This window comes from Hevea brasiliensis, chromosome 9 (genome assembly GCF_030052815.1).
Source record: "Hevea brasiliensis isolate MT/VB/25A 57/8 chromosome 9, ASM3005281v1, whole genome shotgun sequence".
Classification (NCBI taxonomy): Eukaryota; Viridiplantae; Streptophyta; class Magnoliopsida; order Malpighiales; family Euphorbiaceae; genus Hevea; species Hevea brasiliensis.
This window is the reverse complement of record NC_079501.1, coordinates 95668911-95694696: the sequence shown is the minus strand read 5'-3', so window position 1 is coordinate 95694696 and position 25786 is coordinate 95668911. Positions and strand designations below refer to the sequence as shown.

General features: G+C 32.8%; 3 protein-coding genes across 4 annotated transcripts; 2 read left to right on the top strand and 1 right to left on the bottom strand.

The window, feature by feature from the left end:
* Positions 1-1744: 1744 nt before the first annotated feature.
* On the top strand, positions 1745-5942 carry LOC110652291 (ribulose-1,5 bisphosphate carboxylase/oxygenase large subunit N-methyltransferase, chloroplastic). 2 transcript variants are annotated; one of them, XM_058154031.1, is made up of 6 exons: positions 1745-2276; positions 2458-2486; positions 2935-3146; positions 3709-3831; positions 4347-4751; positions 5269-5407. In XM_058154031.1, the coding sequence occupies exons 1-6, from the start codon at positions 1801-1803 to the stop codon at positions 5287-5289; spliced, it is 1266 nt and encodes a 421-aa protein (XP_058010014.1). In that variant the 5' UTR covers positions 1745-1800; the 3' UTR covers positions 5290-5407. The 2 variants fall into 2 exon arrangements, with proteins under 2 accessions (XP_058010014.1, XP_058010013.1); XM_058154030.1 differs by having other exon boundaries at positions 1752-2276; positions 5333-5942.
* An 833-nt stretch (positions 5943-6775) lies between these two features.
* On the bottom strand, positions 6776-11520 carry LOC110652290 (rhamnogalacturonan I rhamnosyltransferase 1). The gene is made up of 8 exons (XM_021807856.2): positions 10754-11520; positions 10134-10201; positions 9972-10060; positions 9739-9901; positions 8708-8994; positions 8098-8302; positions 7549-7706; positions 6776-7441 (listed from the first exon to the last, which is right to left on the bottom strand). Exons 1-8 carry the CDS (start codon positions 11025-11027, stop codon positions 7138-7140), a joined length of 1548 nt encoding a protein of 515 aa, XP_021663548.2. The 5' UTR covers positions 11028-11520; the 3' UTR covers positions 6776-7137.
* Positions 11521-21301: 9781 nt separating this feature from the next.
* On the top strand, positions 21302-25398 carry LOC110671547 (transmembrane emp24 domain-containing protein p24delta9). Its single transcript, XM_021834030.2, has 4 exons — positions 21302-21730; positions 21812-22021; positions 24990-25066; positions 25142-25398. Exons 1-4 carry the CDS (start codon positions 21518-21520, stop codon positions 25284-25286), a joined length of 645 nt encoding a protein of 214 aa, XP_021689722.2. The 5' UTR covers positions 21302-21517; the 3' UTR covers positions 25287-25398.
* The last annotated feature ends 388 nt before the right edge of the window (positions 25399-25786 follow it).

Sequence of the window (25786 nt, the reverse complement as noted above, 5' to 3'; positions counted from 1 at the left end):
ACTGAAAGAATGGTAAGGGTGTGATTCTCGCCTTCGAGTTCCTCTTCAACAGACCTGAAAAACAGAATAAAGCAAAGAAAAAAGTGAATTTTCAGTTGTAATAAATTGGGTAGAAGTTAGTTAGAATCTTCTGAAAGAAGTTGTAAAAGGTAGCTCATTCTGTATATAAACACAGTTTTACTCGATGAAATACATACGATTTTCTTCCATTCTTGTTATCATACATTTTTTATCAAATATCACTTCACTACATATAATTCTAGCTATTTAACTATTACCAAAGACCAAAATTATAATATTTACCCCACATCCTCATTATTCATTAATTCAAACACTAACCATTAATATACGAGTGTATAAAATCTATAACCTAAACTCTGATGCCATTAAATTTCACAACCAACCTTTCCATATTGCAAATCCTATCACATGGTGCCAAGCTAACCAATTCATTTATGATATAAAATTATACTCGTATATATCTTCTCATATAGGGTCAAAGGATAATCATATATATATATATAGGGTCAAAAGGGTAGACAAACAATTCATTAAGTGGTGTCTTCTCATACCTTGTTGATTCATTCGCTCATTGCATTTCTCTATTTCTTTTCTCAATTCTTACAAAATCTCACCTCTCCTCACCTGCTCAATGCTATCGATTGTTGGTTGTCTCTGTTTCTCCTCGCGCCTCGGCTTTCAATGGGAGAATATGTCGTTTCGTAGGTTACTTGAAGAAACATTACTCTCAGATTAATACTCTCATTTTTTTTTTTTTTACTTAATTGACGATCATTGGCTTCTTTTCTTAGTGTCCCTTTGTCATGCATGAAACGACTTTTAAGGTGAGCACTATTTAGTTTGAATCGAATAAATTGAACTGAACTATTTTAATTCGGTAATTCAATTTGTCTTTTAAGATAATTCTGTTCGATTTGATATTGCATTTTAAGAATTTCTATTATTTCGGTTCAATTCAATTTTAGAGAGAAAAAATTGATTGAATCAAACCAAATCGAATTACTTTATTGATTTTTAAATTGATTTATTTTTATAGGAATTTACGAATTATATGTAATTTTATATATATAAATTGTTTAATTTTATTTATTAATGGTTATTAGGTTCAAACTAAGATTAAAATCAAATCAAATAACTTGAAAATCAAATCTAAATTAAAAGATCCATCTAAACTGAAAAACCGATTGGTTCAAACCGAACCGAATCAAAATAGGACGATTCGGTTCAGTTCAATTTTTCATTTATTTCGATTCGATTCGGTTTCTGAAATATAGTAATTTGATTAATTCAATTTTGATTATTCGATTCAGTTCGAACCGAATACTCAGTCCTAGCGGTTGTTGTGTTGCTTAGACTATGATTGTCACTTCTCATGTTTCGGCTTTTATTTTTGTCTCTTTATAGTCTGTTTCATATAAATTTTTATAACTTTTAATTATCAATAATCAAACTGTTGTTTATCAACTTGATTTAATTCAATTATTTTTAGAATAGTAAAGTGGTTCGGTTCAATTCACATTTTCTTGTAATTGTGTATTTTGATTCTTCTTATTCAATTCAATTTGAAACAAAATTAACTAAATGTTTAATCTTATAGTTGTACAGACAGTGTTTTAATTACAATAATCGATTTTGCTAGTACAGACATTTGCCTGACTTCGTCAGATGGTGAACGACTTGTCGTTGCTGTTACAGTCATCCCAAGCCTCAAAGCTCTATATCACCAAACGTTGACTCTTCTCGTTATCGCCTTTAATCCAACTTCACTCTGAACAGAAAATGGCTACACTCTTGAGTCTCTCGTCCTCCACTTTCGTTCCTCTTTTAAAACCCCTTGAACCCTTCTCTTCTTTTACCAAGACCCGCACTCTCCTCGTCAAAAGATCCTTTTCTATATCTTCCTCTCTCCAACAATCAACAGCGCCATCGATAGCACTGCAAACCTTCTGGCAATGGTTGAGTGACCAAGGCGTTGTATTAACCAAGTTCCCTGCTAGGCCCGGTGTTGTCCCTGAAGGACTGGGGCTGATAGCAGAGCGAGACATTGCAAAAAAAGAGGTGGTTTTGGAGATCCCCAAGAAACTTTGGATAAACCCAGATGCAGTTGCAGCATCTGATATTGGAAGTGTTTGTAGTGGATTGAAGCCTTGGGTCTCTGTGGCTCTTTTCTTGATCAGAGAGAAATCGAAGGAGGATTCTACGTGGCGGCCTTATTTGGGTATACTTCCTGAGAGTACTAATTCCACGATATATTGGTGGGTCTTGTTTGGTTTTCGTTGTTTAAGTTTATTCCCACCCCCTTCTTTCCCCACCATCGCACACCACCCCCCGCCACCACCCCCCCCCCCCCCCCCCCCACCCTCTCTTCCTTTTACGCTTTTGTCATTTGTGATTTTGGGGGGTTGATGAAGTATTGGTTTGGTGATTCCAGCGCAGGTCAGAAGAAGAGCTCACTGAACTTCAAGGTTAGTCTGGTCCCTGCGTTATATAAATTTTCTTTTGTCATTTGGTTTCGTGTTGAGTTGGCAATGTATGAGCTTTTTAAGCGATAAAAATTGAGTTTGGAAATTAAGAATGGACAAAGTTTTGAGTATTCTTGTTGTTCTTTGGTTAGCTTCATCCTGATAAATGATATGGAGAAATTATGACAATTGTAACAGTTTGTCAATCTTAAATTCTTATGGCCTGTATGCTAGCACATTTTTGTAGCTTTCCATATAAAAATTATGTGCACTTTATGAGGATTTAAAGACTTCTCTGGTATTATAATGTCATAATTGGAGTGGTATTTGCATTTTATTTTTGCTTGCCTAGACTCTTCAATGTTCTCTCCCTATGCTATCTTTATATTTTCCATTTTCTTGTTTTTTTTTTTTTTTTTGGCATCATTTTAGTTTTCTTGAATTCTTGTAGGATCCCAACTGCTGCGCACAACACTGGGTGTAAAGGAATTTTTGCAGCGGGAATTTCTGAAAGTAGAAGAAGAAGTCCTTGTTCCTCATAAGGAGCTCTTTCCTTCCCCTGTAACATTGGATGACTTCTTTTGGGCATTTGGGATTCTCAGATCAAGGGCATTTTCTCGTCTTCGTGGGCAAAATCTTGTTCTGATTCCCCTTGCAGATCTGGTAAGGTTTTTCATTTCTTTCTTTAGGTCAATTTCCAGCAGCGAGTTGAAGTACATCTTTAAAGCTTGCTTGACAATTATTTTGTACGGTGTTATGTTTTGCTTGATATACTAATGAGATTTTCTGGACATAGCCATTGGCTGGATGGCCTGAAATTGTTTTTCAACACCCTATTTGGCGGAAAACCATTCTGGCTGTTAGTCTGCAGTTCCTTGAGATTGAATATTCTTTTAGGGATTGATACATTGAGAAAAAACCGTCATTGGACAATGGACATTCCGCAACATGTATATAAATATTTCAGATTGCAATTAGGTGATGTTCCTAAATAAAAATGGGGAAAGTGTGAAGTCATGCAGCCTATATGCTTGCAGCCAGGATCCTTGTGCTAAAAATGCTACCCAAAAGAAATATAGCAATAAAATGAAACAATGGTCGTCCTTTATGCAGAGGCCATGGTCACTGTTAAGGATAACAAGTCCAATCTCAGTAATATTGTGGATTTTCCATGACTGCCTTCCCTCTGAAATGTAATTTTCTGCAAACCTGGCTCTTGGATCAGGTCAATCACAGTCCTGATATAACAACAGAATACTACGCATATGAGATTAAAGGAGGTGGTCTTTTCTCCAGAGATATTCTGTTTTCTTTGCGGTCACCCATTTCAGTCAAGGCTGGTGAGCAGGTGAAGTATTTTAGCTCTTTAGTTCTAAAGTGATGCTCCCAAAATATTGTTATAACAGTTTTTGTTTAGGTTTGAGTAGTTCTGATAGATCAATGACCGCCGTGCTTTTTTGCCTACTTGATAGTTGATGTGGACATTGTTCTGAAAATTATTCAAATGTATAAAACTAAAATAACCATAAATATAATAAGATTTTTTTTTGAAATGAGATAAGATATTAATATTCACAAAATTTCAGAGTGCAATTGCACACTATATAAGATACATTTTCATTAGTATTATAAGCAAAAATTAGAGGTTTTATGGGTTAGAAGAAATGCTTTCACAAGTAAGGAGTCAGGACTTGGGAGAAATGAGAATTCAAGATGTCTCATAATCATAAACACCTGCAGTCTGTAACTTAGCCTTGAGAAATTACTTGTAGAGATAACTTCAGCTCATATGCTTGCTTTGTGAAGTTGTGATCCTGTTAATATGGCTATTCATTATGACTAAGTTGGAAGGCAGTTCTACAGATTCTGATCCAGTATGATTTAAATAAGAGCAATGCTGAGTTGGCTCTGGACTATGGCTTCATAGAAAGAAAGTCTGTCCGCAATGTGTATACCTTGACACTTCAGATATCTGAGTCAGACCCATTTTTTGGAGACAAGCTGGATATTGCTGAAACAAATGGTTTGGGTGAGAATGTGGATTTTGACATTGTTTTAGGCAATGCTCTTCCACCAGCAATGCTTTCATACTTGCGACTGGTAGCACTTGGTGGCACTGATGCTTTCCTCTTAGAATCTATTTTCAGGAACACCATCTGGGGCCACCTTGAATTGCCAGTAAGTCGTGCTAATGAGGAGCTTGTATGCAGAGTGGTCCGAGAAGCTTGTAAATCTGCTCTTTCTGGATACCATACCACTATTGAAGAGGTAAACTTATCATCCACATTCCTCATAAGAATACATTCGCATTCGTTGTTGATAGTTCTTTACTAGTCCATATTGTCTGTCTAATTTCAGCTTAGAAAACTTGTCTTTGTGTTAGACTGTTAGGTTGCATCCTATGTAAATAAGGTTATCAAATTAAGCTCAAGTCTACCGTTACCTCTTCTCTGCACCATTGAAGGTATTGAAGCTTGAAATGACTTGCGAAGAACTAATGGTCACCAAAACCTATATAGACACTGTTTATGAGATTCAATCATGTTATTAACAAGTAGGCAGTTTAGCTGTGATCACCTTTAAGATCAGACTTCTAGTCTTTCCATAAATCAGCTGAAGCCCGTAGGGAGCTAGGCCATACTCATAGTTTGATCACAAATTATTTCCAAAAAGCTCCATTTTCAAATGTTCTAAATCATTCTTTAATCAGTATCTTTGCTCACAATTTGTGGGCCTTTCCACTTTTCTGTAGCAGTAACAATTTATTTTCCAAAATCTTAAGCAGGTGGTTTCTTCTATCCTTTAGAAGTTTTATGCTTGTGGTAACTAAACACAAATATCAATTGCAGGATGAAAAATTAGAAGGGGCGGATCTTAACCCAAGGCTTGAGATTGCAGTGGGAATAAGAGCAGGGGAAAAGAAGGTGCTGCAGCAAATTGATGAGATTTTTAAGCAGAGGGAATCAGAATTGGATGAGTTAGAATATTATCAAGAAAGGAGGCTCAGAGAACTTGGTCTAATTGGAGAGCAAGGTGAAATTATCTTCTGGGAATCCAAATAGAGAATTGCATCAAATATCAAAGAATTTGAGATCATTAATAAAAAATAGAAAGAATTTGAAACCATTGCTATGAGGGAGGAAAGCAAGGACATCTGCGGTGGTAAACAGTCCTTTATGAGTTGTTTGAAGAGAGGAAATTAAGGACGCCCCTGGTAAACACCTTCAATCATGTAACAAGAGTTTTGCTTCAAAGTAATGCTCAGGATTATTTTTCATTGATATTCAAACCCCTAGATCTAAGATAGTTGCACGTTGAGCTATCTATTCTTGGAAACTGTTTGTTGTAACATGGATGGTAGCTGCTTGTGTACAGGAAGCATGTTGGCATTTTCATGCTTTGGCCCGGGGTGGTCTTTTATTAATGGGTAATTTATTATTTGGTCTCTGGATTTTGACTCATATTGGTCTCTATATTTTAGAAATTGAACGATCAATCTTACTAATACTTCCGTTAAAATCAAAAGTCTTTCTGTCTAATATTACAATTAGTTTAAGTGAAAAGACAAATATGCTCTTTATTCAATTAAGGAAAATTTATCATTTAGTCTCTAAATTTTGATTGATATTGTAACTTGATCTCTATATTTTAAAAATTGAATGATCTAGTCCCTATATTTGATAATTGTTGAAATTATTAGAATTTATTATTTTTTTATTAATTTTATTATTATTAAAATTTTTTCTTGAATTTTTTTTATAGAATACAAAGAATTAAATTATTTGATAACAATTAATTTTAATTGAAAGAAAACATAAGTAAGAGAATAAATTGTTCAATTTCTAAAATACAGAGATCAAATCGAAATATTGGTCAAACCTAAAAGTTAAATAGTAAATTTTTTAATATTTGAGGGAAATTTTTTTATTTTGATGGAAGTAAGGTAAAAGATTAAATCTTTCAATTTATAAAATATAATGAGTAAATTATATATCGATCAAAACTTAAGAATTAAATAGTAAATTTTCGTTTAAATATGTTATTTGGTGATAAGTCCAATCTCTTTATTATTATGTTTCACCGTGAACAAACAAAGAGGAAATAAAAACAAAGAACTGGTATCTTAGTTTAAATGTATATTTGCAATTATATGATAGGGAGGAGCTTATTCATTTGCACTCCTCTGGCGTTGACCATGCCAGAATAGGCAATTATATAACAAGTGAATCTCTTTTATACCATAAAATCCCATAACCAGTATCCCAATAGCTTTGAAAATAGAAGCTAGAACCTCCAAAAACTGAAATGTCCTCTCTAAGGACTCGACTGATCATAATTGTTCAGAAATAGTTCTGCAGTATATAAAATATTTATGAATTAAAGAATATGAATGCTACATGTGTGTTTTCTAAATGGGGGACTATATATAATCATTGAACAAGCTTTTACTCGTTGAATAAATCAAAATAAATATATCAACAAAAAAAAAAATGAACATAACCTTTGACTGCCTGAATGGACACTCCAGGATTGCTATCTGCTGTTGCTTACAATGCTTTAAGGCGTGTGTATAAATTCATCATCTGAAGCTTTCGGTCATGGAAGTCACACGGTCTGTGCACCACAGCTTTTGAACAATAAGTGGGACACTGTCTCAGTTTTTGCTTGGAATTGCGTGTTCATTCTCACGGTATGAACTCGAGTTATTAGGGCCTAGCAAGTCATCACAATTTGTTCTCTCGCAAAGGCACTCTTGAGGGTTTGCATAAAAATAGTCTTCCTCCTTCGGTTTATCTGCTATAACCCGGCGGCGCATTGGCTGTCCTATCCTTTTCTCATGTGCTGCTTGAACAGCAACTGCAAACTCATTCCATGAAAGTGTCCCATTTTGATGCAAATCCAATAATTCTACAAGTCTTTTTCGATCCAGCAGGATTGTCCTTTTAAACCCAAGATACCTACACAGAATCTAATCAGGTGCATCTCCAATAACCTTGAATAAAATTATATATTTTCCTTGTGAATAACGTGATAAATCACACACTTTGAGAAAGAAGGTATATACCGGCGGTGACCTTCCACAACTTTTGCCATGTTTCCATAATAAGTGGGTATGAAAGTATTACTGGCTATTGAGACCATGAAATCCAGAGCAGCCATCTGAGAAGAATGATTCTGGAATTGTTGCAGCTCCACTGGATCTAACAGCATTTCCTTTCTCACCTGAAATAAACTTTGAGACTGAGATCTAGAAGAAATAAGCTTGACATAAAAGTAAAAATAAAACCAAACATTGATGTTGAATTAACAAGTGAATACATGCATATGCCAGAGTCACATTCAACCATTTGATGGGGACTTCATGAATTGAGGTTCAGTAGTTAAATCAATGGAATAATTATTCTAGAAGAAAACCCATCAAAAAGCATCCTTGACCCATCGGCAAACATGCCTCAAGCACCAATCAATCAGAAAGGCAAGTCCTGAGTCTTCTGACTACTGTTCTTCTACACATGCCCTGGTGTTCGACAAGTATTTAGCCAGAGTTGCAAATATAAAAACTGCAAATAGAATAAAAAATTTAATGCAAGAGGCAGAACGGTAAACAACTTACAATCCGTGGAAATGCAGCCCTTAGTGCTGCAAGTCTCCGTTCACTGCCATATATCTCACCAGCTGCAATATATATCTGTGTTTCCTTGTCAAAACCCAATGCTTGCAAAACTAATGCTGTCTCTTCAGGTGTCAAAGGACACAAACCTTGTAGTCTCCTCTCTTCAGAAACTATCTCTTTCTCCCTCCACCAGGGGTATGCATACCTGGATGAAAAGTGCAAGGCAAAAAAAAAACACCTTTTAAAATATAGAACAGTGCACCCACCTTGATCAAAAGTACAGAACAGAGTGAAAGAATAAAATCACTACGATGACAATGGATGATAAGTTGTTCTTGCCTCTGCAATGTGCCAAAATATGACATGATAAGAGCTGTTAAAATCAGCCATTGCAATATCTTATTATTTTCGAAACATCTGGTCATATTACTACATATCTCACTGATTTTCTTTCTCAAGTTCTATATTTCCTAGGGGCTATTGACTGAAGGGAACATCTTTTACAGGCTAACCACCAAATATACAGAACAAGATGGATGAAGGTCATCTGGCAGGTCTTAAACTAGATATCCAAAAGAAAAACAACTGTCAATTTTCAAATGGAACAAACCTTAATGCCTTGAGCTCCTCAGATTCATCCTTGGTGCAGCCATGAGTACAACCTGAGAAAGCCAACATGTCCATCTCATATCTAAGATGCAAGGCCACAAAAGGTCCCCTCTCCTGAAGGATGCGAACCAATTTGTACCCCAAACTTTCAATCTGTGGAGTGAATTTCAGTGCCTGAAAATTAACACGGCATCTGAGTTCCTGAAGATTGAGTGAGATGTTGTTTGCCAAGCGCGCATCAGTTTTGTTGAAGTGCAACACCTTTAAATTGCCAAAAAGTGGTAGAATCTGCATCATACGATCAAAGCCATTTAATCATGACTTCTATTAAAGTGGACGCAAAATTATAACTCACATATTCACGCAAGGGTTCCATTTTCCCCTTTTCATAATCATTAAATCTTCACAATATCCCTAGTCTTGTTGATTACAGGTTTCAATTCCCGCATACTAACTTCATTAGCTTCATGGCACTAAGAATCACCAGTTTCTTCTTACACGCTTTGATCGACATGGAAACTATTGTCTCCAGGAGTGGAAACTAGAATCAAGCATTTCAAAATTTCTTCTTGTTCCCCCTTTATCATAATGTCATTAGTTTCTTCTAGACAGGGAAAAGAACCCCCCGACAGTTTTAAAGTCACATGTGAACCCACAAGCAATTTAGTTGCATGAAGATGACATTACTGACAGTTTTGGCATATCCTGCTAAACCTCTTACCAGGTCTTTGGGCTAGGAAATCAAAACCTTGTTTCTGAAGATGGTTATCCCATCCACAATTTAAGTCATTTCTTGATTAGACTTAAAGGTGTTACTCAAGAAAGCTTGGTCCGGTGTGTCTACTGATAAAAATAGACTAGCCAAACTGAAGTTTAAACTCAATATCTAACAAACCAAGCTGCGAATTATCAATCACTTGCCTAATCAACTGCTTCTTTTCTAAAAAAATTCCAGACCAACTAATACTAATTTAATCATACATAATCTAGATATCTTTTCAAATAATACTAATTTGCAGCAAGTTTTCTCACCTGTTGTAGGTAATATTTTTCATCAGACCAACTAACTGGGGGCATCTTGAACATTTTGTATCCATATTTCCTATTAAATCTTTTTGGCACCCTTCTGACAATTCGAACTTCATCTCTTAATGAGTCAATGAAATGTTTCACATTAAAGATGTCTTCAAAGTTACTGCAAAAAGAGCGAGAGTTAAAAACAGTAGCACCAAAAGATTTAAGCGTGTCAAGAACAACAAATATACCTAGGGTCAGCCCAGAAAGATGTCTTGTCAAGTTCAGGAACAACCAAAGTGAGATTCAAAAGCCGAGCAACAGTCACCATGTCACAGATCTAATATGCCAGAACAGCTCAGTTAATGCCCTGAGAAATTATTAGGAAAACAAACAATGGAAGAACTACAAACCGCAGCACGCATTTGATTCAAGCCCCCATTGCAGGACACCTTAAGATAACCGTTACTTGTATAATTTCCTGCAACATTGCCACAGTTAATATCTGATCTACATAGGTTGAAGATATATATATATATATATATATATAACAAATGACTGTTCAAGATTCACATGATGAAAGCTCCTGGAGGAACATACAGAAGCAGCAATTCAGGAACTTCAACCCAGAAGCCAGATATCGGGTACAAGTAAAGGTCGAAAGTTGCTATAGAACAAATAAGATAGAATCTTCTGATTCCAATTCAAAACTCTTAATAGCTTCCAAGGAAGCAAGAATTGCACATTCATTATCAATATTTGAATTGTCAGAAAATGTTTACATCAAGCCAATGGCCAAAAAAAAAAACTTTTTCATCCTGAAACTTCCAAATGAAGTGTTGCAACATTTAAATTTGAAGAATAATTAAAAATTTGTGGATTCCTAATAATTCCAAAAGCTATTAATTAATATATTATAACCAATATCACAAATTGCCAAGTGAGATAGACATCCCAAACTACTTCACAGACGATCATTTCAAGAGACTTTTGCGTCACCCAATAAAGCAAAAATTAAAAATAAAAAACTCACTCGCACGAAGAAGGGGCGGAGGAGGAGGTTGAGCATGGACTTGGACTTGAAGAGGGAACGGCGTGTTCTGGGTAATTTTATTGGTAATATTAGTGAAAAATCGCGGTTGCCATAGCTCCCCAACGGCCACAAGCTGAACCAAACCAGTCCACAGCAGAATACTGGAGCAAACCCTTATAAACCAAACTTGTAAGCGAGTTCTAGCGATCACTGGAGTCGTCCCCGACCCAACCTTCTCGCACCTCACTGGTAAACCCTCAGATCTAACCTCCATTTGTCACCTTCACTCCTCATCATCGCCACTTCATCCAAATAGATCTCCACATGGGTTTAGGGATCAAAATCTCCAAGAAAACATCCACATTGTAGAATTTACCAAAAGCTTATCAACGATCTTGGAATCAAGATTAGTGCTAAAAGCTTCAATCTTTAGAATCCGCTCACAGATAGAGTAAAAGGGAATTCAAGAGCGGAAAAATAAAGAATCAAAAGGATTAGAAAAAGGAATGAATCTCACCAACCAAACACTGTTTATTTGTTTAATTTTTCTTTCCAGCAAAAATTTAATTATCTTTTCTTCTTTCTGGAATGGCTAAAACTGTAGAATGCAATTAATTAAAATATAACAAAAATTATTCTAGTTAAAACTCTCAATCTGGCTGAAAATTTTCTGGAGAAAATTGTGAGAAAGGGAAGTGTTTGGCTGCCTGACAAATTCGACCCAATGACCATATCTTAGCTCGACAGCCGACGGCTGAGATTGTCACAATCCCCAATTCAATTTTCTTTATTCAAAAGGCAAATTTAAAAAGAAAAAATGTTTTAATTTTAAATTAAAAGTATTTTAGTATTTTTCAAAATTTTAAAATTTTTGAAATCAAATTTTTGTTAAAATTAATTATATAAAAAAGGATTTAATTATTTTTTATTTATGTCTATTAATAGAATTTTTAGCAAAAAACATGTGATAAAATGAGATGAGTTAATAATGTAAGAAAGTTTAATCATAAATTGTCTAACCAATTAATCTAGCACATATATTAAAATTTCTTAATTTTTTTAGCATAAAAATTTTTAATTTTTTATATATATTAAAAAATATAAAAAATAAAATAATTAGAATTTAAGTCTTAATCTTTTTTAATTATTGTATTTAATAAGTATTATAATTATATATAATAAATTATTTTAAAGATGTAAGAGAGTATAATAAATAAAATAAATTATGAATTCTTTAATTATTTTATCGAAATTCTTCTTTTTAAGATTCGATAATGTTTAATGGAAGAATTAAATTATGATCATATAAATATATAGTGTGTGTAATAATATTTTTACAAACTAAATACTCCATATGGGTTTACTTTCTTTTTAATTTATTATTATACTCCTATTTAATATGAATTTAAAAAATAAAGTTTACTATATAATCTAATAATATTAATTATTTACTACATCTATTTATTTTTATAAGTTATTTAAAATTTTTATACAGTCATTCAGAAAATAATTATATCATCTAAATTATAATAAAATTTTTAATAATTTAATTAAATTATTATTTATCTCACAGAGAGAAAGTGAAGTGATAATAGAGAGAATGATAAAATTAAAAAAATAATAATTGATATACCTTAATTTAAAAATAGATAATTTTAGATAAAATAATATTAAAAAGTTGACACATAAAAGTGAATTAAGATATTAATTTTTAATGGAGCAATATGAAGAATATTAGGAAAAAAATTAGTGAAAAAAATTATTAATTATATTTTTTTAATTCATATAACAAAAAAGTAAATTTATCTTCTTGGGACATAGCATTAAACTTATTAAACTTTAAAATAATAGATTAATTAAAAATTTATCATTAAAATAATTTTAAAATTCAATGTTTTATCAAATATAATTCACCATAAAATTGTAATATCTATATGATTAATTTAAATTATGTGTATTATCTATATAAATAAAACAGTAAATATAACAATTAATTTATGAAAATACAAATCACAAAGTTGTGGAGCAATAGACCATGTAATTAAAATTGGCTTAGAAAATTAACTGGGATTAAAAAAAATCAAAATTAATTTAATTAAAATTGTATTAAATTGAATTAGAATTAATTAATTTATTGAAAATCATATTTTTAAAAAATATAAAAAATATCAATCATTAAATTTATCAAATTTTTAATTGAATTTAATTTAAATTCTAGTCCTTGAATCCTAAATTGAAACTTAGATTCCGAGCCAAAGCCGGTCTAACTTGGTAAAATTTGTTAATGTTTAAATTTATTATTAAGATATGCTTATATGTATTTGCCTAAATAACAAAACAAAATCTAAAACTTTTGTAACTTTTTACAGTTTTATCTAAATTTTTTAATTTTATTAATTTAATTCTAAATTTTTTATATTATTTTTAATTTTAATAATAAATTTGATTAAAATAATTAAATTCATTAATTAATAAAAATATAACAACCCAAAATTTTAAATTATAAATAAAATAAATAAAATACTATGTTATTAATATTATGAAATTTATTTGAATTGATTTTAAAATAAATGAAGATAACTGAAATAAATATAAATATATATATGTATATATATATATATTTGTGAGCTATAGTATTTTAATGTTAAATATTTTGAAAGTTTAATTTAATAATAATAATAAAAAGAAAAAGAAAAAGAAAAAAAAAAAGAGGGAAAAGTAGGAAGTAACAGTGACGTGTAGCAGTGGACTACACTCACTGTCAGCTGTTGCTGTTGTTGCAGCAGTTTAGAAAAAAAAATTGATTTTTTTTTATCTCTCTCTCTTTCTCCACTACCACCACCTCTCTCTCTCATCTCTCTCCCTCTTTTCCTTTTCTTGCTCCGGTGACCCCTCTCATGGGCTGGCGACACCCTAGGTGGCACCAGCAACCACCAGAAACCTCCAACCGACCTCCAACAAGCCCCCAACGACTGCGACAGTGGCGGCAAGGTAAGAGAGAGAAAAATGGATCTCAAGCTTTGAACACTCGTATCCGGGGATCCCGACGTTCGATAGGAGTGATTGCAACTGCTATGGACTCCTGATAGAGAGCTCTTTCAGATGAGACTAGCCTCGCCGGATTTGATGGTCGTTTTAGGTGCCGGCGAGGAGAGTGAAAATCAGTTTTTTTTTTTTTAATTTCCGACGAGATTTTCGATAATCCGACCGTTGGATCGACAATCTGATACCACCTATAGACTCAGAAGGAGGAGAGGAACATTTTGGTATGACCAATTCCGGTAGATGTCTCCGACGACTGACCACCGTGAGTGGTAGTTCTGGCGGTGGCTTCGGCGAGCTTTAGGGATATTTCAACTTCCATAGGCTTCCTCATAAATTTTTGGAATTTTCGAGACACAGATAAGCTTTGGGTAAAATTATTTTCCTTATTTCTCAATCTGTGGTACTTAAATGCAGTGTTTCTTAAACAGGAAAAATTGGAGAAAAAATTCTAAGAAAAATATATGATGAAAGTAAAATTATTTGGAGATGTTCTATGGTATTTGTTGAATTTTTAAGTGATTATGGAATAGTTTTAAAAAATATATATAGATTTTAGTTAGATTTTTAGTATCTGAGCATATAAGATCATCTGAATTCATAGTATTTAAATTTTATATGATTAGTTGAAACTTGAGAATGGAGAATTAAATATGTGAATGTTGATTTGAATTGAATTACGAACATGTTAGCTGTCGGAAACTTATGAAATTGAGTAATAGTCTTGAATAAAAAATCATAAAATATTCAAGAGTTATTAGAAAATTGAAATTCATTCTGCAATAGCCTTATAATATTGTTAAGGACCGTGGGACAAAGTTTTAGAATTTTTAGAGCCCGTTTGAGTAATTTTTACAGAATATCAGTTTTAGGGACAAAGACATAATTTTTTATTTTTGCTTGGATTAGAGTGCCCAAGAGGGGCCATGTGTTGTTGATGAGATGTAGAGATGGGATGTGTGATTTTAGAAGTGTGATTTGAGCTACTTTGCAGATTTGGTAGGTCCTAGATATAAGGAAAACTCTATCGAAATTTTGGCAAGATCTTAGAAACTATTTTGATTTTATGGTCTAAATCAATTATTTAATTTTGTCAGTCTTTTGATAAAGGTCAGTGTGTATATTTAGGTGGTTGGTGCCGACTGTCTTCTCCTTTCAATCGGACTAGCTGCAGTTCAATTGATTAATCTATGAGTAGATATTAATTTTATTTATAATTTCAATATTATTATATTTCAGGCATGTTCATGCATTACTTATACATATAAGTATGTAGTTAAATATTAGGCACGCCCCATATTGTATTTGTATTTGATGATAATATTATTATTGCTCTGTTATAGCGATCTGGAGCTATGTGTGTGAGTTGGTGTGTGTGTGAATATGGGTAGGACGGATAGACGCAGCTGGAGTTTGACTTACTGGAACCCGATCCTTATTATAGATAAGTCGGGGTAGGCACGGCTTTGAGTTGATCTTGCTGGCCCCCGCAATTGGATATTAAGCGAAAGTCTGGCTTTGAGTTGATCTCACTGGCAGAGGTTGAAATTAAGAGAGCTGGGTAGGGGGATCAACTCCCCATATATGTATATGTGAGTGCTCCATATTGGCTTTGATGTGATCTGACTTGATTTGTATGGTTTATATGAACTTATTGCATTTCATTTCCAATGATGCATTAGAATTAGATAGTTATAGAAATTGTATGTAAAAATCGATATCTTACTCTATGAGTCGAACGTTGACTCATGTTCACCCTATTTTTCTATAATACAAGAGGAGTTATTTTTCAAAGTAACTTGCTTTTTTTGTTGCAGGTTTATTATCAGCTATTCATGTATATAATTATTTTCTAAATTTGTAATCTAGAATTCTGCATGTGTTTGTAGCATTGATCTTGTCAGAGGCTGCAATAATTTAAGTTTTTGTTGATATTAATAAATGAAAATTTTTATGTTATTTAAATAATTTATAAATGATGGCATCAGGGTTGAGCTGAACTCCCCTGATTTTAGTTTCTAAAGGTTATCGGGCTGGGTTGACCCGAATTAAAAATTTAATGTTTTATTTCATTTTATTTACATATGGGGCCTCAGTTTTTTTGTCTTGATTATGGATTTGTGAATGGTAAGACTTACTACGAGTCTCGGGGGCTTTATGTTGGCCCAGGTCCTAGTGCTAGTCCAGTCCGCCCAACAGGATCGGGTACGAACAAAATATAATTTAAAATATTTTCACTCGTTATTAATTTTTATCATTTCTTTTAATTTTATTAATTTTATTCAATAAATGTTAATATTTTATTAATTTTACCAAATTTCCTATTGTTTAAAAAAATATATTAATAATTCAATAACATATTTAATATTATTATCTTAATTTTTAATATTTTTAATTCATATTTTTCCTATATTTTATTTTAAATTCAAGGCTTAACAAAAAAAAATTCAATACAATATAACCCACTATGTATTTATAAAATAAGTGTGTATATATAAAGAAGGAGATAAATTAATTAAAATAATATTTTATTTAATTTAATGAAATAATAATTTTTTAATTTGAGAATAATTTGTTAAGATTAATTAAAATTAAAAGGATTGACTAATATTGATAATGTAGAAAAATATTTGAATTATTTTTGTTAATTGAATAATCAAATTAAGTGAATTATATTTAAATTAACATAAAAATTTTAAAAATTAAATTAATAAAATCAAAAGATTTGGCTTTTTGGTCATTCACATTTTTTTTTTTAATATGACAAATCAACTTTGTTTGAAAATTGGGTTTGGTTTCTTGTTTATGAATGTCACTATTATCATATGTGAATGTCACTATATGTCTTCATCACCCTTTGATTTGAACCACTTTGATGCTTCATTATTTGGTACATTTAATTTTCTTCGCCTGAAAATATTGTTGTTAATTTGATGATATTAAAGTCAACTTCATTCAACTTTAATATATAATAATTATATAGAATACATTTAATACAAATTTAAAGAAACAAATTTAATCAGGTTAGATATTGATATTAAAATATGTATAAAATTAATTAAAATATATAATTTAAATATAAATATTCAATTTAATCATTTTTAAATTCATTATCTAGGAATGACAGTGAATAAGATATTTATAAAAATCACTATAGTCAAATTTAATTATTATTTTTAATACTTGAATCCATCCTAAATTTATTATTATTATTTGAATAATACCTAACTCTTTTAATTTTATATATTTTAATTAATAATCTAAATACAATATATATTTTATTAATAATTTATATTTTAAAAACAATAATTATATAAAATATTTAAATTTCATTTATTTAAAATATAATATATGAAAATTTATAAAAATATATTTTTATATTTAATTTACTATTTATATAAATATATTTAAATAACAGTACACAAATAATAAAATCCAAATTCAATATAAATGTTATAAGATATTTAAAAATATTTGATTCATTATTATCCTTATTATTTTCATAAAAAATCGAATAAATAATAATCACACTATATATATATATATACTTATTTTTGTATATAAAATGTAACACCCCAAAATTTTAAATTTTATTATTTTATGAGCATTTTTGGTATTTTAATTTTATTTAAATTTTAGAAATTTTTTTTGAGATTTTTCGGATTTTAAAAATCGGGTTCGATTTTCCGAAAATATAAACTTTGATGATTTTTAAAATTAATTTAAAGACCACGTGGCAAAACTAAAAATATATTTGGAGTCTACGTATTTTTCTGAGTTTTCTGAAATTTTTTCGGAATTTTTGGACCTCGTTTTCGGTCCCGAGGCAGAGTAAAAATTCAAAATTTTGTATCTTGAATCTGACCGACTGAATCGAACCGGACCTGATCGGACCGGTCGAATCGGACCGGCCTTTTTCTTTTTCTTCTTCCCTTCCCTGCGCGCGTCGACCTCTCTCCCTTCTCTCTCTCTTTTCTCTCTCCTCCGCCGCCACGCCACCACCTCTCCTTGCCACCCAGCGCGCCTCCCACCTCCTCCCACGCCCCAAACGGCGGAACGCGAACTCCTCCTCATGGCGCTTCGATTTCCCTGGCCAAAATCTGGTCGATCCGGCCACCAATCGGACCGGGTCTTGTGTCTAAAATCATCTACTCGACGAGAGCTTTCCATAGACACCAAGAACACCGAAATTCATCGAGCGGTTTGTCCGATTTTTGCTCGGGAAGTTTTTAGCCCATTTCGATTTTTGGGCTAAATTTCTCACAAACCGTGAATCCCACTAGAAAACCGAGAGTACCAGAGCGCTCCACTCGTCGAGAGCTTCGCGGCGACATAAATTTCAAATTTTTCCGACACCGTTTTTCGATGGGTCCCACGGAAATTCGCAGTGTCTTTCCGAGCATTTAATAAGCTTAGAAAATTCTGAAAAATTTATGTACTAACCCCCGTGTTGTGGGCTTCGTGTATGTATCCTCAATTCGCGGAAATTCAACAGTTGATCGGGTCTGTGAATTTCTAGTCAGACAGACCTGTTACCGGAAAAGTCTCCGAATTGGACCGAGGTTTTGGCTACCCCATTGTCGACGCCCCAGCGCCCTCAAGTCGGAATCGGCAAAGGTAAACCCGAACCTTGTTTTTACGTAATTTTCTAGTGCTTAAATAGGATTAAAAATCCATAAAATATTCGTGGTAGCTTAGAAAATTATGATTCTTTTTGCAATCGCTTAGTAATATTGCTAAGGACCGCGGGGCAAAGTTTTAGAATTTTTAGAGCTGATTTGGGCAGTTTTGGCAAAAACGGTCAATTATAAGGACTAAATTGAAATTTTACATATTGTGATGGATGATTGATTTGATGGGCCCAGGAGGGGCTGTGTGATCGGATTGAGTTGTGGACATATGGATTGTAAATATAGAAGTGTGTTTTGAGCCCTTTTGCAGGTTGGGTAGGTCCTAGGTATAGGGGAGACTCTGCCGGATTTTCGGCACGACTTAGGACGTACTTGGTCTTTTCTTGATTTGTATTGAGTCATTTGTATTAAATAATTATAATGTAATTTTCAGGTGAGCCGGGACAACCTTCTTCTTCCGCCCAGCCGCCACAGTGACCGTTGTCAAGTCTGTGAGTAAAATATTAATTTTAATTGTAATTTCGATATTATTATATGTTCAAGCATGCCCATGCATCACTTATATGCATATATCTAAGTATATAAATTCTAGGAACGATTTATGTTGCATTCATAACTGTGAAAAATGCCATGGATGTTGTTGTGGTAATTTGGAGCAGTGTGCGTGCGTTGGCGTGTGTGTGATGTGGTGTGGACTATGGATAGGACGGGTAGACACGGCTTGAGATCTTCGCTGGGACCCGGTCCTTCGGGGTAGACACGGCTTGAGTTCTTCGTTGGGACCCCGATTTGGTTATTAAGTGGAAGTCCGAGCTGAGTTCTTCGCTGGCACCAGGTTGGATTTAAGAGAGCTGTATAGGGGATCAGCTCCCATATATTATAATTGATGTTACAGAGTGTGTGAGTGCTCCAAATTACCTTTTTGATGTTATGATGTGAAAATGTTGTTGATGTTGCATTTCACTCTACAGGGTACATTAGTTTTAGATAGTTATAGAGATTATGGTTAAAATTGATATTTTACTCTCTGAGTCGAACGCTCACTCCTGTTCAATATTTTTCCAGGCCACAAAAGGATATTTTTGAGGTTAACCTGCTTCCTTTCCTCGCAGGTTGTTTATCAATATTTGTGTAATTTTATTTACTCCTAGAATTTCTGCATGTGTTAGAAATGTTTATTTGATTTGAATCTGTAAACTAAATTATTATTGTGGACCTGTAAAATTATTATATGCATGTTTGATGGACTGAATGATCATTATGATGATATGAGTATGTGGAGGGTGAGCTGAGCTCCCCAATGGATTGTTTATTGTGTTTACAGGTCGGGTGAGTCAAAAACTCCCCGTTGGTAGGTCTATTTTATGGCCGGACTCTGTCCGGTTGGTTTCTTGAAATTGGGCCCAAATGGGCCTTAGAGTTGGGTAAATGAATAGTTAAGGCTTACTACGGGCCTCGGGAGCTTTAGGCTGGCCCAGGTCCTAGTGCCGGTCCGGCCCATAGGTTGGGTCGTGACATAAAAAAAAAGGTGAAATGAAATCCACTCAAACTCACCTCCTAAAAAACAAAAATAAATGCAACACTAATTTAATTAGTAGCACCGAATACAAATGGCATCCCTTTGAGTAGGAATGTGTCATAGCAACCCATTTTAATTAGTTATTTTAATAAGATGGTTTGATTATATCTAATATATAAAAATATTTAACTTATTTTATAAAAAATAATTAATAAATATTTAAATATTATAAGTTAATTTAAATTTATAAATATTTAAAAAATTAAAAAACTATGTGTTTGATTAAATTATTTTATTTTAATAGAGATATTACAGAAAAGAAGACTTAAATTGAGTTTACTATGAAATGATATAAGCTTTTAGGCACTTGATAAGTATAGTTGACACATTTGTTAAAAGTAATTTATAAATATATTTATTATTAAAATTATTAAAAAAATATTAGATAAGATATATGATAAAAATTAAATAAAATAATATAATAAAATATTTTATCAGATTAACTTATAAACATTCAAATAAAATGACGGTTCCCTCAACTTGGTTTTTCCAACCCAGAGTTAAGCTATGACAAATAACCCCTAGAGAATCAAATACTTTAATAAGAAAAATAATAAGTTAATAATAGAAATAGTAAAAAGAAAATGAGTAATATTTAAAATGATGTAAAAGAAAGTAATATTGAAATATTTATTATTTTTAATATTATTATAAAATTAATTTTAAATAAAATTAAATAGAAAAAAATTATATAATTGACTCTAATTAATTTAAAATTAAAAGTTAATTATTTTTATCATAAAAGTGTATGAAAATATAAAATAATAAAAAATTATAATAAAAAGTAATAAATATAAATTAATAGTATTAATTAATAATATTCATATAAATTATTTATTATAATTTCTTAAAATAATCATACAAAATATATTTATTATTATATTCAAATATTTAATTAATTTAATCTAAATCCAACAATAAACAACTTCAAAAAAAAATTAAAGTCAAAATTTATTCACTTTATCTATTTTATGAAAAATATTTTATATATAAAAAATACTTTACATAAAAATTAATTTTTTTAAAATATTTTCTCTAAAAAGATTTTCATTACTGAATTATGACATTAAATTAATATTATATATAAAAATTATTTTTACCTTTTAAATTTAGAAATTAATTATTTAAAAAATATCATAATTTTTATTTTTATTAAAAAATATTTTTTATCGATATATTTTTTTAAATACTGTAAACATTGAAAAATATACAGTAATTTTTTTAAAAAAATAAACAGAGGCTAATATTGATGCCATCATCCTAAATTTTCTATTCCGATTCCTCGATTTTTGTCAAAACGAAGGAAAATCACTTCACCAACAGGAGCTGACAGTGGTGGATAGATGCTTCCAAATTTACGTGTCTGATCCAATGAAATTACACCACCTGGCCATAACCCACGTATTGTTCCCCTTCTCTCACCGTCCCCGGAATCCAAGCGATCGTCACTCTGCGATTCACTTTTAAGTTCTCATCAAAACCCAAAACCCATCTGCTAAAAGGACTGCGATAATGGCTAGATTACAGGTTTCTGTTCTTGCAATAATAACAATCCTCGGGATTTTATCGTCTACATCACAATGTGTTCGCTTCGATCTGCAATCTGGGCACACTAAGTGCATTTCAGAGGATATCAAAAGTAATTCCATGACCGTTGGCAAGTATAGCATCGTTAATCCACACGATGGCCAGCCCTTGCCGGAGTCGCACAAGCTCATCGTCAAGGTGGGTGCTCGTAGAACAAAAGAGAAACCCCTGTTTTTTTTTTTTGAATTTTTAAAAATTTTGGTTTTTACTGGTGTGTAGGTGACATCCAGTTATGGGAATAGTTATCACTACGCGGATCATGTGGAATTGGGGCAGTTTGCGTTTACGGCGGCGGAGGAAGGGGATTACATGGCGTGTTTCTGGGCGGCGGATCATATGCCTGAAGTTACGTTGACTGTGGATTTTGATTGGAGGACTGGTGTAGCTGCTAAGGATTGGACTAATGTTGCCAAGAAAGGCTCTATCGACGTAAGTTTCTTAATTTTCCGGTTATAGTAGAGTTGAGTAATGATGAAAGGACGTTGAAGTTGATCTAACTAAGAATTTTCTGGGAAAATTTAAGCGACCCTTTTGTCAAAGTGGAAATTTTTGTAATGAGGATTGGTAAAAGTTTAAACTTTAAACACTGGGAGGATTGGAGCAAGCCCCAGCAACCTTAGTTAAATTTGTTCAATGTCAATTAAGCTATACACATGATTGAAATTGAAATGATGAGCATGTTAGATTTTATAATAATTTTGGTGTTTAGTTTACAGTAGTTGCATATAGGAGTTGAGAAAGTTATTTGGTTTCTTCTTAGCTAAATTGGATTAATAGTTTGAGGAAGTTGCCTTGACCTTGAGAGCTCACTTGCTTTACTCCTTTGAACTCCTTCGAGTTACACTATTTCTTCTGACCTTGCTTGAATTGTTCATAAACTTGACATCCAAGACCACTAACCGATGTTGGCTTGTTAAAGCCTCTCCTGGAATGACCTTGCAATCTTTGCATAGAGCGAAGTCGATTTGGCTTCTATGTTGCCCACTTTTGAAAGTAACTAAATGTGACTCTCTTTTTATAAAATAGGTATTTGCTAGTATTAGGTCGTATGTCATAGCAAAATCCAGGATGTTTTTTCCCTCATCATTTCGACTGCCAAAACCAAAACCTCCATGAACATTCTCACAGCCTTGCCTATCACTTCCTACATGTCCATTCAAATATCCACCAAAGAAAATATTCTCTTCATTCGGTATGTTTGCATTAAATCATCCATATCTTTTCAAAATATTTATTTACTCTCACTATTTAGTCCTATTTGTAGGGCATAAGCACTAATTACATTTATTGTTTTTCCTTCTAGTACTAGCTTTACTAGTATAATTCTATCTCCTACTCTTTTCACAGCTATTACAGCGTCTTTTAATGTCCTGTCTATAATTATGCCCACTCCGTTCTTATTTCTCTCCTTTCCGATAAACCACAGTTTGTACCCTGAATTACCCACTTCCTTGCTTTTCTCTCCTACCCATTTAGTCTCTTTAATGCAAGCAATATTCACCCTTCTCCTTTCCAAGGTATCCACAAGCTCTATTAATTTTCCTGTAAGTGATCCAACATTCCAAGTACCAACCCTGATACTCCTCCTATTCTGTTCCTTCTTAATTGATCTCCTTTTATGATATCTTCTGTTGTTTTCTATGTCTATCTTGTGTTCTGTTCCACTATCTGATCTACTATCTATCCTATGGACTAACTTCTTTACCCACACCCGTCCATGATGTGGGAACCCTTGCTCACTTAACACCACACCCGAGCGCCCTACACCCTTGTATATTTCTCACTACACCCGGGCTTCGATGTAGCGCATCGTTAGTAGAGGACGCCCCAACGTTTATATCATTTGAATCCATATCATAAAGTGTGATCAAATATAAATGAAATTTATAATAAAATTTTGAAAATTAAATGAGAACAATATAGTAAAATACTTAGTCAAACAAAAGCACCAAAATGAAAAGTTGGGTCCCTATGTTTAATTTTTTTTAGCTTCTAAGCTCAAAAATAGTTATAAGAGTTTGTAAGCTGGTTTGCTAAGACAAACACCCTCTTAGTATTGTCTAGTGGATACTCCACCTAACTAGTTAAGCAAATAGACAACACCATGTGTATCCTGACATTATCGAAGGCAATTGCATAGGTTATGCTTTTGGGGTGTATTGATGCTTTGACCAAGTGAAGTTCCTTTTATAAGAATTGTATGATCTGCTTGTTGTCCGAGTATAAAGAGCTGCTGCCTGTATTGGTCACCTGAGAAACCCAAAATATGTAGCAGGTGAGTGCCCCTTAACCCAACTAGAACTAGGAACAGGTGGTGGCAAAGCAATTAGATGACTCTGTACAATTGAAAATCTACAGAAGCAGCATGCGGTGGGTGATTAATTTGCATACCTACTGGCATAGGAAAACGAATATCAGTCAATAAAATAACTTAGAAAATTGAGTATTACTAGCTACAAATGCTGTATGTAGAAACAGAACTGAATTGGTAATTTGGTTATACATAGAAGGTAACTATTTAAGTTGTCGAAAGGATGGCCGGGAAAGCATGGCCCTTATTGTTGTTCTAGCTCATTAGGTTTCAACTTTCAACCCTCAGAATTTAGCTAGAAATTAGGACAGCAATTAAATGCCATATAATATGTAATGTGAAAAAAAAAAAAGGTTTGGACCCGAAAGTGGAGCCGTACATCCTTCCTTCCTCTTAATGTTTCACCTTTCTGTTAATGGTGACAGATCTATTTTCCATCTCAAACCATTCCCCCCTTTGTAACTTTTGATGACTTGATGTTGGAATATTGTTTCTTGGCCAAAAGCATATTTTGCCTCCCTAAACTTTCACAGAAAAGTCAATTTGCCTCCTTAATCTTGTATTGAACTAATTTGTCCCCTGAATTTAAAAAATTGCACCAATTTAACATATTTTTGTGGAGTCAGCTATTCAGTGTATTTCACACACAAATGCACGCGTTAATGTAAGGAAGGGTGCAGATATGGAAAATTTGAAATTTGAACCAATTTAATATTCAAGTAAATGCTTGGCATATGTTATCCTGTACTTATGCAGATGCTAGGCATCCATCATTCAATGTTTAAGAGCTGATACTATGATAGCCCACAAAACTTGTCATCCATTGTTTTATGTGTATGATTGTTTAATGACAAGTTAACATAATCTTCACTAGTTTTGTAACTTCTATAGGTTTCAATCAAATTTCAATGATTGGTTTTGCCATACCGTAGCAACTTGAATCTGGACAGTGATGAACAGAAATATATATATTCCTTAAATGTTCTGTACATGATTTCAGAAATTCTGCATCAGTTTTATATTTTAAAGTTTGACTAATGGAACATGGAAAGATTCATATGAATTTGTCTGTATTTTAAATACCAGGTAATGGAATTAGAGTTGAAGAAGCTGCATGATACTGTAATATCCATTCAGGAGGAGATGTATTTTCTCCGTGAAAGGTAAGGGCGAATATGGTTTCTCAAAGAGTTACAAAAGTTTATATATGTTGTTAATATGTTTGATGCTTGCTCCAGGGAAGAAGAAATGCAAGAGTTGAACAGAGCTACTAACTCAAGAATGGGCTGGTTCAGTTTTCTCTCTCTTCTTATTTGTCTCTCAGTGGCAGGCTTGCAAGTATTTCACCTGAAGACCTTTTTTGAGAAAAAGAAGCTCATTTAATTCTAATTTTAACCGACTAATACAATTTTATCTCCTTGTTTTTGCTCTACAAGTGATGTATGCGTTGCAGAAGGATAATTTTTAGATTTTTTTGGGGATTTTGACAGCATTACGTGCAGTTGTCTTCTATGAGTGTTTTTCAAGTTACAACAGGCAACAAATCGTTGTTCATGGGCTGAAAATACCAAATAAGCTTTTTGCTATGTTTCGGTCTGTGCATCGTTTGTCAAGTGTATCATCTGGAATGGCTATTTGCATAAACACTTCGAAGAAGATAAAGCCCACCTGGCTGAAAATCGTCACGGTTAGACCCATTTCAAACCGGCTCAGAACAGCCGGTACTGGTTCACCTAAAGGGGTAAACGGTTACTGAAACCGTGAATCTCCACGGTTTTGGTTCAAGTTCCGGTTTGGTCTAGGTCCAAATCGGATGGCTCAGAATTTTTTTTTCAGATTTTTTTAATTTTTAAATGAAAAAAAAGGCAGTTTAGCTGGTTCAA